This window comes from Charadrius vociferus, unplaced genomic scaffold (genome assembly GCF_000708025.1).
Source record: "Charadrius vociferus isolate BGI_N301 unplaced genomic scaffold, ASM70802v2 scaffold31, whole genome shotgun sequence".
In the NCBI taxonomy this organism is placed as follows: Eukaryota; Metazoa; Chordata; class Aves; order Charadriiformes; family Charadriidae; genus Charadrius; species Charadrius vociferus.
Window position 1 is genome coordinate 2,321,935 of NW_009646966.1, and position 15,592 is coordinate 2,337,526.

Sequence of the window (15,592 nt, forward strand, 5' to 3'; positions counted from 1 at the left end):
GCTGGGGGAAGGGGCGGCCGTGTGGAGGGGAGCCCGGGGGTCGCAGGCGGGCGAGCGCGGAGGAAATCTGCCCCGGGTGGCTGCGGTCCCCTGATAGAAGAGCCGCGGAGACGGTGGGGCAGCTGGAGCCCGCTCAACTGGAGGGGAAGCCCTGCTCCATGTGCTGAGGCCGAGCTCTGCAGCCCCATCGCTTGTCCGGATGGGGTAGGTGTGGAGGGAGCGATGCCGCTGCAGTGCCGTGGTGCCCTTGGCGTGCCTTCTCCAGCCCCAGTGCCCCCAGAGCTGTAGGCTTTGTGTCTCTCGGAACCCTGACCCTAATGGCAGCTTGGGGCAGAGGCTGAGGTCCCCAGCACCATCACTTGACCTGTACGTCCTCAGCCCACCTCTACCATTAGGGTTAGGGTTCAGAGCTGCACGGCAGTGCACCAACATCGCTCCCTCCACACCTTTACCATCTGGACAAGTGATGGCACTGGGGAAGTCCCGTCTAAACCTACCCTCTTTCAGTTTGAAACCCTTGCCCCTTGTCCTGTCACTACAGGCCTTGCTAAAACGTCTCTCTCCGTCTTTCGTATAAGGCCCCTTTACATACTGAAAGGTTGCAAACTGAAATGACTGTTGAAAGTTTTTGCTGAGTTGATCAAGGATCATAGAATAGTTTGGGCTGGAAGGGACCTGTCCTGGTTTGAGTGACACAGGACTAATTTCTCTTTTAATGCTTGGGAAGACTGCACTTTTAGAAGACTGGAGTGTCTGAATTTGTGAGAATATTTACTTTGTAGCCAGCTATGGTATATGGGTTTCAAGGTCTCAGTGTTTTTCAAGCTCGCCAGGGGCAGGGACAAGGAGGAGTGAGGCCTGAGCACTTGACCCAAGCTGGCCAACAGGAGTATTGCCTACCATGATTCAATATAAATTAGAAAGCTTGCTACAACGTTCTCTCTCTCCCTTGATGGCGGCAATCCAGGGAACTTCTTGCCCCGGTGAGGGACCCCTGAGCCCTTCCCTTCTTCCCGAAGCCATAGCGCTCACAGTGTCTGACATTTGCTGTCCACTGCTGGGAGCGCGCAGCTTCCAACTGATAGAATTGGCTGAGTATAATCCTTGTATATTTAGCCTTGGTATTGGGATCAGTGTTGGTTCTTTTGTGTTATTGATGTTAATAATCTAGTCTTATTCTATTAAATCTGTTTATATTTCAACCCCTGGGTTTCCTTGGTTTTAACCGATTCCTCTTCCTGGGTGGGGAGGGGGTCATCGGGTGATAGAGTAATTGTCTCATGAAAATAAATTGGTGGGTTTCTCGAACTGTAACAGGACCTTAAAAGGTCATCTACTTTAACCCCCCTGCAATGAACAGGGACATCTTCCACTAGATCTAGTTGCTCAGAGCCCTGTCCAACCTGACCTTCGATGTTTCCAGGGATGGGACATCTACCACCTCTCTGGGCAACCTGTTCCAGTGTTTCACCACCCTCAGTGTGAAAAATTTCTTCCTTATGTCTAGTCTAAATCTTCCCTCTTTTAGTTTAAAGCCATTACGCCTTGTCCTATTGCAATGGGACCTGCTAAAAAGTCTGTCCCCATCTTTCTTATAAGCCCTCCTTAAGTACTGAAAGGTCACAATAAGGTCTCCTTGGAGCCTTCTCTTCTCTGGGCTGAACAACCTGAGGTCTCTCAGCCTGTCCTTGTAGGAGAGGTGTTCCATCGCTCTGATCATTTTTGTGGTCCTGCTTAGGACCCGCTCCAACAGGTCTATGTCTGTCCTGTGCTGATGGTCCCAGAGTTGGACACAGTACTCCAGGTCGGGTCTCACCAGAGCGGAGTAGAGGGGCAGAATCACCTCCCTCAACCTGCTGGCCACACTTCTTTTGATTCAGCCCAGGATGCGGTTGGCGCACACTGTTGGCTCACATTGAGCTTCTCATCCACCAGTACCCCCAAATCCTTCTTGGCAGGACTGCTCTCAATCCCTTCTTCCCCTAGTCTGTATTGATAACCTGGGTTGCTCCGGCCCTGCACTTGGCCTTGTTGAACCTCAGGAGGTTCACACAGGCCCCCTTCTTAAGCCTGTCCAGGTCCCTCTGGATGGCATCCCATCCCTCAGGCATGTCAACCACACCACTCAGCTTGGTGTCATCCACAGACTTGCTGAGGGTGCTCTTGATCCCACTGTCTGTGTCATTGATGAAGATATTGAACAGTACTGGTCCCAATACAGGCCCCTGAGGGACACCACTTGTCACAGATCTCCATCTGGATATTGAGCTGTTGACCATTATCCTCTGGATGTGACCATCCAACCAATTCCTCATCCACCGAACATTCCACCCATCAAATTCGTATCTCTCCAATTTAGAGAAGGATGTTGTGTGGGACTGTATCAGAGGCCTTACAGAAGTATAGATAGACCACATCCATAGCTCTTCCCTTGTCCGCTGATGTAGTTACTCCATCATAGAAGGCCATGAGGTTGATCAGGCAGGACTTGCTCTTGGTGAAGCCAAGCTGGCTGTCTTGAATCACCTTGCTGTCCTCCATATGCCTTAGCAGAGCTTCTAGGAGGATCTGTTCCATGATCTTCCCAGGCACAGAGGTGAGGCTGACAGGTTGGTAGTTCCCAAGGTTGTCCTTTCTACCCTTTTTAAAAATGTGTGCAATGTTTTCCTTTTTCTGGTCACCAGGGACTTTACCTGACTGACATGACTTTTCAAATACCACGGGGAGTGGCTTGGCAACTACATCAGCTAATTCCCTCAGGACTCCGGGATGTATCTCGTCAGGTCCGATAGACTTCTGTATGTTCACCTTCCTCAGGTGGTCATGAACCTGATCTTCTCTGACAGTGGGAGGGACTTTTCTTACCCAGTTCCTGCCTTGTGGTCCATCCACTCAAGAGGTGTAGAGAGAGAGTTTGCCAGTGAAGACTGAGGCAAAAAAATTGTTGAGTAGCTCAGCCTTCTCCTTGTCTGTGTTACCAGTTTGCCAGTCTCGCTCATTGGGGGTCGTACGCTTTCTTTGACCTTCCTTTTCTGGCTGACATACCTGTAGAAGCCCTCAACTTAGCCATGCCCATCTCTTGCCTTCCTTTACTGATTTCTTACACCTGGGAATCAAGAGCTCTTGCACTCTATGGAAAGCATTCTTAAAGATGTACTGGCTCTGTTCTGCTCCCATGTCCTTGAAGGCAGTTTCTACAACGTTACTTCAACAGATCGTACCTGATGCCCAGTAACAATTTATTCTCTTTTTGGTCTGTAAAAAAATCATAGACAACCTTGATGTACCTCAAGGTAAACTTAAGCCTAATTTCTTGCTGGCCAAAGTTTGCTTATTGTATTCTGGGCAAACTGGGTTTTATCTCGGGTAAGTAAAGCCTGCTATTCTCTTGATCAGTTCTCTTGATAGCTAAGTGATTAATAGTCTGTGTTTGTTATCTGTGTTTTCTAGGTGTCAACTCTTGCTTATAACATTCATGTTTTTATTGAACAGGTTCTCCACTTTCAGGTAGATCAACAGCCTCACCATGTGTGGTATCTGGGCCCTGTTTGGGAGTGATGAATGCCTTTCTGTGCAGTGTCTAAGTGCCATGAAGATAGCACACAGAGGTCCTGATGCATTTCGCTTTGAGAACGTCAATGGATTCACCAACTGTTGTTTTGGTTTCCACCGCCTTGCGGTTGTTGATCAGTTATATGGCATGCAGCCTATCCGGGTGAAGAAATTCCCGTATCTGTGGCTGTGTTACAATGGAGAAATCTACAATTTCAAGCAGGTAAGTGTTGTATGGATCATAGGGTATTTTTCTTTTTTTTTTTTTTAATTTAAAAACTAGCGGATATTCAGAAAATGTTTAAAACATGGTGGGCTAGAATATCAGAATTTTTTTTAAAAGTTATCAAACGACTAGTATTTAAAAAGAGGTGAATTATCTGGATAAGCTGTGGATCTGTGGTGGCTTAGACTATAACATACTTAGGCTTTAATACTGAAAAATCACTTTTTAATTGACAGGAAGGGGAACATCTGTATCTTCAGGTTTGAACAGTTTAAAATAAAGATGCATTCTTCATTTTTCTCTTGGGGAGAGGAATTCCAAGCCTCTTTCTCCCCCTCCTCTCTCTTCATAATGCAAATGCTTTTAGACTATCTTGCTCTTTAGGAATTTGGGGTCATTCTGCAAGCTGTCAGGTATTGCATTTTTATTTCTGTATATCAGCCTAGATGGGATATGTCATTTATATAAATACGCATGCTATACATTAATATAATATATTTACCTAGAAGCAATAAGCACTCACAGGATGTTTAAGGTTGGCCACCAAAGTCCTTAGGTCTCTGCAGTTTAAGGCAGATGCTTTGTGGGGTTTTTGAGAGCCACCTAGGCAAGTTGCTTGGGTACAAAACAAGCAGCAAATCTGTACTTGCTTCCTAAAGTGTCTGAATGTCCCTGATGGGTGTGATGCTTCAGCTGAACGTTGTCTGTGTGCCTCAGTCCCTGTGCTGAGATCACAGATTCACAGAATGGTCAGGGTTGGAAGGGACCTTCAGAGATCATCTAGTCCACCCCCCCTGCCAAAGTAGGTTCACCTAGAGCAGGCTGGACAGGATCGCATCCAGGGGGGTTTTGAATATCTCTGGAGAAGGAGACTCCACAACCTCTCTGGGCAGCCTGTTCCAGTGCTCTGCCACCCTCAAAGTAAAGAAGTTTTTCTCATGTTGAGATGGAACTTCCTGTGTTCCAGTTTGTGCCCATTGCCCCTTGTCCTGTCACTGGGCACCCCTGAAACAGTCTGGCCCCATCCTCTTGACACCCACCCTTTAGATATTTATAAGCTAAATATATCTTATATAATATATCTTAGCCTGAATCTTCTTCAGGCTAAACAGACCCAGGTCTCTCAGCCTTTCCTCATAAGAGAGGTTCTCCAGTCCCCTGATCATCTTTGTAGCCATCAGCTGGGCTCTTTCCAGTAGTTCCCTGTCCTCCTTGAAGTGGGGAGCCCAGAACTGGACACAGTACTCCAGAAGTGGCCTTACGGGGGCAGAGTAAAGGAGGAGGATGACCTCCCTCGACCTGCTGGACACGCTCTTTTTAATGCACCCCAATGATGTCCGTGACGCCTGTGTTACTTGTAAAGGGAAGTGATTCAGATCATCCAAATTTGGCATATAAAGCAACTAACAGTTCTGACAGTTTCTGAATCATGCTGAAACTGAATGCGGAAAATGAATCATAAACTGAGCGTGGTAGTATCAGAAATGTATGAATAATCTGAAATGTCTTAGTACTTCTAACATCACACTTTTGAAGTCGGAGTCAGGCTGCTGTTAGTGATGTCAGTGATATCAGTAACATCATTGGGACACTTTTTTCCAGCCTTTAAGTAGCTGGCTGTTTGAAACGTGAGATACACTTTGCCCTGCAGTCCATGTGAAATGTATTGTACCAACAGTCTGTAACATTCACTGTTTTGCATTGTGTTTTTTCTGCTGTTGAAAGCAGTAAGAATTACTCTCACTTATGCTACACACACAACCCTAAGGAGAATTTAATTATGCAAAACTTGTTTTGCCATCAGCAGGAATTTGTTCAGTTATTCTCACTACATTGTGTGCCCTCTTTCTTTATTCTATATTTTGGGTGAAACCTACCTAGGAAAGGATCACTGGTGAAACAAGCATCTTGTTTCGGGCAATGACTTAGTTATTTTAATATTGATTTTGTCCCATAAATTACAATTAAAACCAAAGAACTTAAGTTAAAATGCTAAAGCATTGATTTTGTGGGGGTTCTTGGCTTTTTAGTGTTTTATTGAAACCCCCTCTTTCCCCACGTCTGGTAGACATTGAAAGAACTTTAACAGTAGCACCACAAGAAAATGAAGACTACTTGGTCTGACTTAAAGTCTGACAGCTAATTTCCTCCTCCCCCACTCCATCTGCACAGGCAGAGTGAAAAGGTTAGTTTGAGGAATGGAGGGAGACTAGGCAGAAGGAAGTTCTCTGTGCATTCAAAAAAAACCAACAAACCACTGAGGAATTGCAGTGACTCTGTAAGTAAACCAAAGTTTATTTCTGAAGTACTTTACTCTGCAGAGGTATTACCAGTGTGTATGTGTTTCGGGGGGCACATGGGGCGCGTGTATTTAAATGTCATTATTACCTGATAAGAAAGTGGTGCCGAGGGCTTTGAGACTACAGTAAATGATGTCTTTGTTTCTGGTCCTGTTTGGAGTCGTTCTTTTAGAAGCAGTGGTTGCCTGCTTCTGCCATTGGTCTGTGGTAGGTGGGGAGGCACGTGCTTCTGAAGACCAGGGCCATGGGTTTGCAGTTTGATATCCTCAGATAGAAATGTATCCCTGAAAACTAGCCTTAATGTGAATTGCTTAAGACTGCAGAGTCAATCTACATTGTCTGAGGGATGATCCTGGATAATATTTTGAACACAAAAGTATAATTTCCTTCTTTGATGGAAGTGTTTATATAACTTTTGAACTGTGATTTTACAAAAAAAAACCCCTTAGTTTTCTTATTAAACAATTACATGAATGTCATTGTTGTTTGTTTTTTTTCAATTAATAAGCAGTAAACGTTTGCAAGTGCTTATTCGTGTTTTTCTTTATATTTTTTCTTAGTTGCAGAAGCAGTTTGGATTTGAATATCAAACATTAGTGGATGGTGAGGTTATCCTTCATCTTTACAACAGAGGAGGAATAGAACAAACAGCATCCATGCTAGATGGTGTATTTGCTTTCATCCTTCTGGACACTGCAAACAGAAAAGTGTTCCTGGCGAGAGATACCTATGGAGTCAGACCACTGTTTAAGGTGCTGACTGATGATGGATTTTTGGGTGTCTGTTCTGAGGCAAAAGGTAAAACCAGTTGTGTTTAGTGCCTAAATAATCTTAGGTGTTGTTGTCTGAGACAAATTTCTTTGTCAGGCTTTTCCTCTAAATGTGAAAAGAAAGTGGACTGTAAGTTCAGTAATAAATGAACTATATTTAGTCATATAAGAACTACATGTCATTAAAACAAAACCCACAGACAGTAAACCTCTAAGATGAATAACTTGCTTATTTAATTTTATAATTCTTTGTGTTCTGGAATCATAGCAGTATTGAGCCCAAGATGTTTTATGTTACCCCAAAGTTAAACGTAGTCTATCAAGTTAGGCTAGATTTAAGCTATGATAAATTATATTAGAATTGGTTCCTGTTGTTCCATGGTGAACTGAGAAATAATGCCACAAGAGCTGCTAATCTGTAAAAGCCAAGAATTTTAAAACCCTACTAAAATTTTCTGCAACATTGGGTAATTGTCTAGTGACACTTATTTGATGACTATTTTTCTCCTTCGAGATGACACATTCACTACCTCTTTTTTTTTATTTTTTATTTTCTAATTATGTCTAGTCTTGACACTTGCAGAAAAAAAATCCAAACGGTGCCAAAATGGAGTTTATTGCCTAAAATGCACTTTGGCTAAAATTAACTTTCACGATTACTTGTTTCTCTCCCATTTACTGTATATCAATTTTATTATCAGACTCCAACATAGGTTGACTCCTCTAATAGTAGTACTAAGTACTAGTACTAAGAGCTGTACCATCTCTACTTCTTGGGAAGGAAGAAGGGAGGTAGAATATTTTAGGGACTGTGTCCTATAACCACCACTGTGAATTACTGGTCCCTCTCTACCAGCGATTCAGTATCTCTTTTGTGGAGTTCCTTGAGGGGCATCCAGGTCACCAGCAGGTGCAAAACATCCTGTTTCACATGAGGAATGGAAATGAAGTTTTGGCTACAAGTCTGATCCTTGGTGTTCATTAGCAGTGGTGTAGATCCATCTGGAACCTATGAGTTATGAAATCACTAAATCCATTTCAATTAAGCGGTCATTTCAATGATGTAGTTTTATTACAAATCGCTTGTTAGCTTGACTACTCCTAATTTTAAGCACAAAATCAGTTAACTGTCATTTGAATTCTCATAAGCATATTACACCTTGACCTGGGCATCATGTAGTCAGTTAGAAAAGTGCTGCTCTTAATGCTCACGGGAATAAATTGCTACTTACCAATTAGTAAAACTTGCTGGCTTCCTTTCTCGGCTATCTGCCTCAGCTTGAAATGGCTCAGATCTGTGTGAGCAACCTGCCAGAAGCAGAATCATGCTCCAGCCAGGGCAGACACAGACTTGATACTTTTTAATACCAAATTAAGGATCTGGAGAAAATATTTGTATATAGTCTTAGTACAGAGGCTTTTGAGTGAGGTATAACTTAACCATCCTAGGTTAAAAACTCTGCCTTTTTTTCCCCATTTTATCTGTAGGACTTATCAACTTAAAGCATTCAACATCCTTATGTTCTAAAGTGGAACCATTTCTCCCGGGTCATTATGAAGTGTTGGATTTGAAGCCCTCTGGCAAGGTTGCATCAGTGGAATTAGTAAAATTTCATAGCTATAGAGATGAACCACTCCATGCTGCATGTGATACAGTGGAAACTCTGCCTTCAGGTAGTACAGCGAAGCATTTGCCACTTATTCTATTAAAAAGTGAAAAAATTATAATCTTTGAATACAAAATTTGCATCGATTGGTTTAAAAAATTGCCATTTAAAAAAAAAAGTGGAAGAACATTTATATGTAGGAACTTGAGAATTGTTCTGGTAGGCAGTCATGTACAAAGATATTTGAACTTGCATGTGCTCCTTATCAAAGGAAATTCAAACAAATATCTTTGTTTTCCTAATTGCATAATCCAACAAAGTCTAAGTAACACTTTGTGGGGTTTGGGTTTTTTTCCCTCTTCTTTTCTGGACAGGCTTTGATCTTGAAACAGTGAAAAGCAACATCCGTATTCTGTTTGAAAATGCTGTCAGAAAACGTTTGATGGCTCACAGAAGGATTGGTTGTCTTTTGTCAGGTAAGTAGCAAGAATCACAATTCTTGTGTCTTCTCTCTCTTTCACCCGTAAACTACCAGTTAGAGGAAAGTATGCTGGCTGTTCTGCTGTAGTGTACCTGCAATGATCTGAGTTACACAAAATTTATTAGTTTGTGATAAAGTTTTCAAGTTTATAAGTATCTTGAAAGTGTTGCGCTTTTAAAGTTTACTCTGGGAGGGTATGCTGGCTTGTTGAGACACTGACAGTTTTTGACTAAGAAAGAAATACAGTGCTCGTATTGAAAAATCACCCAGTATACTCCTAAACATATAAAATTTATGCTTAGGTTGGTGACTGAAAAGAAAATGTAATTATTACATTCACTGTGCACTGAGTGAACATAGAAAAAGGCATTGGCATGTTCAGGTTGCAGGAGGAACTGAAGTTCTTACTTGTCACCTTCTTTGCTTGAGCCTCCATCCTAGGTGGCCGTGGATTTACCAAATTACAGGGGAGCGTCTGGGCCGAAGTTATTTGTTACGCTCCTTTTTTCAGGTGAGGTAATAGTTTCAGTGAGGTAATAAACTTCCTGAACAACAGGAAGTTGTTCATTAATTGGCTGATCAGTGTTGTGATCTGGTGGTTACCAGATCAGTATTGTAGACACTCACACAAGTGAGGCTTTGTAGCCATGGGACTGACATCTTACTTACTGTGGTTTTGTAGCACTTTGTACTCGTGGTTAGAGTTCTGACATGCTGTTCATGCATACATTGAAAATCAGTAATTACACTCATTTATCATGAACCCTATTAAATGTGCATTTGAATGAAAGAGAACTGACTAGGAGATACTGTTGGACCATTTCCTTACTGTGGCATCATAAAAAAACAGGAGGGAGGTAAACAAAACAGGGACATATGCAGAGTTGGAAGGTCCCAGCCCCAGTAAAAAGCCTGTTCAAACCCCAAGTTTCAGATATCAAGTTAGTAGACAGTCAACAGTTCCTCAGATGCACATGCAAAATGTATTAGTAGTAAAACTAAGTGCCTGTGCTGGTGTAATACCAGTGTATCTCAGTGCTTCACAATTTTGAGTATGCTCGGAGCGTCACTGTTGAAGTGCTTTTGTTTCCCATCATGGTGAGAGTTCTGCAACTTCACAGTGAAAACTCAGAATTTGATTTCCCCGATTTCCGCATCCTAAGCACTCAGTTTGACTTCTTTGCTCTCCTTTTCTCAGACTCTGCATGTGATTTCTACAGAAGGAGATTTATTCTTTTTTTCACAAGGTGGCATGCCCACAAAGGGGATCAGGGTGGGAATGGATGCTAACACACTCATCTGGAAAAACCACATGCAGACTGTAGAAAACAAAGAGAAGAGGATTTTGCCTCATGCTTGTCAGAACTTTGTTTGTTTGTCTTCCAAACTATTCAGATCCTTCCACTGTTTTCTGAGAAAGAAGAGGGGGGAAAAAAAAAGAATGTCAGTAGTGAACCTTTTCACTTTAAAGTGATGTTTATAAAACTAATTCCACTCAAAATGTGTGAAACACTTTTGAAAAATGATTGGGGAAGAGTGGAGTCCTTACACTAAATGTTCTGTTCTTTTATTTAATTCTTTTTTATTCAAACAGCAAACAAAAAAAATTACATAGTTTTGTCAGTAGAGTATCGAATGTGTAGGTGAGAGGAGGATAGAGAGCAGTTTTGAAATGGAGAATAAATCCCATTATAGCAGAGTTGAGAAGAGGCGTGTTCTATAGTGGCACCATGTTTTCAGAATACTCTCTGTATCTTAAAGAAGGATTTCCACTGGTGCTTCTGACACCAAAAGTACTAACAACTGTTACTGAAGGTGTTCCACTAAAGTTGCCTGATTATCTTATTAAGCAGAGGTGAATGTGAACTTGTACAAGAAGTACCTTGGATTCACACGGCTTAAAAATGAAGCCCACTCATGAGATTCCACTATCCAGACTCAGTGTCCTTAAGGGGAAATAAAAAAACCAGTCAAACACCTAACCAAATGATTTGTTTTGTTGGCAGGGGGCTTAGATTCCAGCTTGGTTGCAGCTGTTCTTCTGAAACTGATGAAAGAAATCAACGTCAATTATCCATTACAAACCTTTGCAATTGGAATGGAAAACAGTCCTGACTTACTGGCTGCCAGAAAGGTACAGTAAGTGCTGCTTTCAGTTTGTTCTGAGCTGCTGAATGCTAAACAGTGTATATTAATGGTGCTAATTTCATGGTATGGTATTAATAGTAATACTGAATATTCATGTATTGCTATGAAGTAAATCAGTTTGCATTAAATCATTTAGTACAACATTTGCTGTTTAGTTAAATCTTACGAAAGAGCCTTACCTATTTTTAGTTGTGTTTGGAAGACTTTCATGACAGACTCCCATTGCATTGTTACCAAAAGGATGGTACTTCGGTGTTGTCTCAATTCTGCCTCTGGGTTTTATGGTAAATCTCCATGCTATGGTCCTGTGTTATGGCATTTGTGTAATGTTAAATATTGTAAGTTAATCATCATTTTACTGAATTAAGAGCCTTCTACAAACTGTTTGGCATCTGGGGTGTCCTTCAGGTATCCAGGCGGTCATGGCTTTTGAGCTGCTTTTTCTCTTCAGGGCAAATATCCGGAGCGTTTAGAGCCTCTACAGATTCTGCTATGCTTTGGGCAAGCGGCTGGATGGTCTGTTGTAATCATGATTGAACACTGTAATTAGGGAGACTGTGTTCCCATTGGTGAATGTGCCACTGCAAGTCAGAGGGGCTGCTACAGTATTGTCTTTTCTTGGCCTAGCGTCATATAATTCTCACTGTGGCAGAAGGGAGCTGGTGCTTTCACTCAATGCGTGTGTTTTAAACACAATGTATGATTAAAAAATGTTTTAATTGAAAAGCAATACATTATTGTGACATTTTACAAACAGGTGGCAACACATATAGGCAGTGAACATCATGAAGTAATATTTAATTCTGAAGAGGGAATTCAGGCAATAGAGGAGGTTATCTTCTCCTTGGAAACCTATGATATAACAACAGTAAGAGCTTCAATTGGTAAGATTTTTTAATAACAATTTTTGCTTTATATCACCTGAATAAAATTTTATGCAAAATCATGTAATTAGCTACTAGATCCTTTAGCTGTCACAGAACCTGGGAACTGTGACTCCCAAGTTCTGCTCCCCAGTCTTGTGTGTGATACCACACTGAGGCAAAACCAGTTATTAGTTTCAAAGTCAATGACTGTAGAAAACAACTGTAAAGAGCTGTTCCTGAAGCTTTGGGATGAAAAACAAAAGTTGTATGAAGAAGAAACGTGAAATCTACAGGTCTAGGTTTTCTGCTCTGATAAGTATGAACCTTGGAGGAAGGGGGAAAATTTACAGGTTATCTGAGTACTGAATATTATGATAGCAAAACAGTTATTAAAATTATGCAAGGAATAGGGTAAATACTAAAGTATTATACTAAATATAATATAATGTAATGTAATATAATATATTATAATATAATATAATATATTATAATATAATATAATACTAAAGGATTTCTTCTCACCCTCTAGTAACACATGTGCACTCAGGCCAGTTAGCTTCTTGTAATACATGTTTGATTCTGAGAAATGAAGGAAGTCACTGTCAGCTTCTTACAGAGGGTTGCCAACCTGATAAGAATGAAAAACCCTAATCCAATGTGACCTCCTGTGTAATGCCAGCTACGACATCTTACCCAGTTAATCTTGTGTCAGCCTAAAACATTGTAAAGAATTTAATGAGCCAAATAGGCAACACAGCTTTGAAAACCCAATTCCCTGAGTGGAATTTGGTACGTGAAGCTAAGACTTTGCAATGGGAAATATTGAAAGTGTTTCTTTAAAAAGTAAAGCCAACTTTTAATCTGTTATCTTTCTTTGTGATTGCTGCTTAGTATAAGAAATAATGAACTAGGTCCTTTTCATTAGATCTCTAATACTTTTGTTATAAAACCATATTGTTTGGAAAGATGTAATGAGGGGAAGGCATAATTCTGATTAATTCATAATTCTTTTTTAAAAAAGGTTGAAAAAAAGGCCTTTAACCAGTTCAACCCACAGTGGCCGAGCAGAAACTTTTGCTGGTAGTTTTATTCTCCAAAGCTAGAAAGTTTGTTCAGGACTGTGCTGGAATTAATCATGTGCTTAATTTTGAACTGAGTCAGAACAACTCCTGTATGTGTTCCCACGGGAATCCTCCAGCAATCCCAGGATCACAGACACACAAATCTTTCTGATATTTTGAGGGCTAAGTGTAAGTACACAGCTTAGATATATTTGCAGCACTTAGTCTGTGTGGCTGTTGATAGCTTTGAATAACAATGAGATGTTATTTTAGCACATTGTAGTTGTTTGCTACGAGAAGTTGGTTGCTAGAAGAAAGTAGCATAGGAGAGAAACTTCTAAAATGCTAAATTTAAAACTTTACTAGCTGTATATAGCATCATACATGTAGCTGTATTTTAATAACTGTGTACTTTTTTTTTTTTTTTAAGGTATGTATCTTGTCTCCAAATATATACGAAAGAAAACGGACAGCGTGGTCATTTTTTCGGGAGAAGGATCAGATGAGCTGACACAAGGATATATATATTTCCATAAGGTGAATATACTTCCTATACAGAAATTTTGCCCTTGAGCTGCTTGTTCTCCCCTTCAACAGAAAATCTCTGAGATTTCAACGTGTGATGTTTAAAGGTTGTCACAGCTGTATATTTGTTGAGACTTTCTCCTGAGGTGGCATAAAATGTAAGGGATTTAATTTAATCACCTAAAAAATAACTTTTTTAAGCTTCAGAAATTCCTGAGACTTAATTCCTGTATGTAGTCTTTGCTAGTTCTGAGATCACTCAGTGATTGCTGCAACTCAAACACAGGACAGCAAGTAAGGGTTCCCTCAGTGCAGCTGTATTGTGTCTGTGTGCTACACGTATGTGTCTGGTTACAGGCGCCGTCTCCCGAAGAAGCTGCAGAAGAAAGCGAGAGGCTTCTGAAGGAGCTCTACCTGTTTGATGTACTTCGTGCGGACAGAACTACTGCAGCACACGGGTAAAACATAGTCTCTTGGATGGTGAGGACTCATGTGGTTTAAAAGCCTAAGAAGATCTTGAAAGTTCTGCTGCTGTTGAGGAAATTACAACAGTTAATTGTTGACTTGTTGTTACTGTTTGAATCACTAAGTGATTCAGTATATTGTGATGGAGGATGATTTTATTCCTACCGTCTGGGTCTAAACTACTCTAAGATGATCATTGGTCTTCAGAGTAGTAGTAGTAGCAGCAAATGGGATGCACCCCACACTCTGCTTGAGCTCTGTATCTTATTATAACTTGAGACACCATCCACTTTGGCAGAACAGGCATTGCTAACGTTCTGGGTGTGCACAGGCACTCAGGTCCCTGTGCTCTGCATGGGTGGGAAGCACAGCATGAGGGCTAGCAGTCTACAGGGCAGGCAAATCTGGTCTTCAGAGTACTCATCAATCACATTTCTGTTCTAAAGACTCTTAGACAAACTTGCTATTGCAATTGCTGTGGACAGTGTTTTACCAGAGAAAGTCTTAGAGGATGAGCAAAGACAGTGGACTTGGGTGCTGTTTCTGAACAGTAAGATAGAGAAGGAATGAAACTGTGACCCTAATTGCATCTGCTTACAGTACCTCTTGATTAATTGCATCTGCTTAGAGTAGCTCTTGATTCTGAAGCAAAAGACTGCTGGGGATTTGTGTGCCGAGATGAAATTGAAATCGTGAAGGAATTTGAGCAATAGCAAGCCACACTGCAATATTTAATCTGGTCTTCTGTGACTGTAAGGCCCACTGTGTTGCCAACTGATGCAGGAAATATCTTTTGTCTGGGATTATACTATTCTTTATAGAAGCAGTGAATTAGAAATATAAATATGCAGAGTTAAGGAGGGAAGGCAAAGTTGTATTTGAAGTTGTATTTGAAGTTGTTTTGAGGTTTAAACAAAGAGGAATTCTTGAATCTGATAATCAGCATGCGTATGAAGAATTAAAAAAAACATACTGAAAGAGAAAAGAATGTGCATTGAGTTGGGTAGCTGACTGTAATAAAGAGATGTTAGGATACAGTCTGCGTGACTGATACCTTAAAGAATCACCAAATTGTACACTGCAGAAAGTAGCATTAATTTACTGAAGAAATACTTTAATTAAAAGGAGAATATTGTTGGGAAGCTGGCTATAGATGAGAAAAAGATGGTACCTTTGGCAAAGCAAACAACTTGCCTGTCAGGAAACTTTTGTTGTATATTGGTCCTGCCACAAAATGACTTGCCCAGGTTTTTATAACTTTCTTATGTTTCTCTTTCCTGTATAAAAGACGGACAGTGTGGAGGAGACCTGCCATTTGCCTCAGAATGTGTTTTGTGCTGAAAAGTTTGACTTTGACATATTCAAGGTTGTTTAATATCACACTCTGGCTTCTCTTCTTTGGACAGTTGCCATTTCTTGAAGAGAAGCTGAGGTCAGCTTCACAGCACTTCTAGGAAGAAAGAACCCTTGTATTATCAAATTAAAACTGAATTTAACATGTTCAGATTTATGGAGAAATGGGAGAGGAGTTAAGAACAGAGAGGAAATGATGAAAGTGTCTTTGTCAGTTAGAAAAAAATAACTATAGGGA

The 15,592-nt window shown here is 40.9% G+C and overlaps 1 protein-coding gene across 1 annotated transcript in view; it reads left to right on the forward strand.

The window, feature by feature from the left end:
- Nucleotides 1-3,492: 3,492 nt before the first annotated feature.
- ASNS (asparagine synthetase (glutamine-hydrolyzing)) overlaps nt 3,493-15,592 on the forward strand; it is a 15,075-nt gene continuing 2,975 nt past the window's right edge. Inside the window, exons 1-8 of the mRNA XM_009895340.1 lie at nt 3,493-3,775; nt 6,639-6,876; nt 8,337-8,522; nt 8,830-8,931; nt 10,943-11,070; nt 11,842-11,968; nt 13,442-13,548; nt 13,894-13,994. Coding sequence (XP_009893642.1) covers nt 3,527-3,775; nt 6,639-6,876; nt 8,337-8,522; nt 8,830-8,931; nt 10,943-11,070; nt 11,842-11,968; nt 13,442-13,548; nt 13,894-13,994 — 1,238 coding nt within the window. The 5' untranslated portion in view covers nt 3,493-3,526. The remainder of the gene's footprint in view (nt 3,776-6,638; nt 6,877-8,336; nt 8,523-8,829; nt 8,932-10,942; nt 11,071-11,841; nt 11,969-13,441; nt 13,549-13,893; nt 13,995-15,592) is intronic.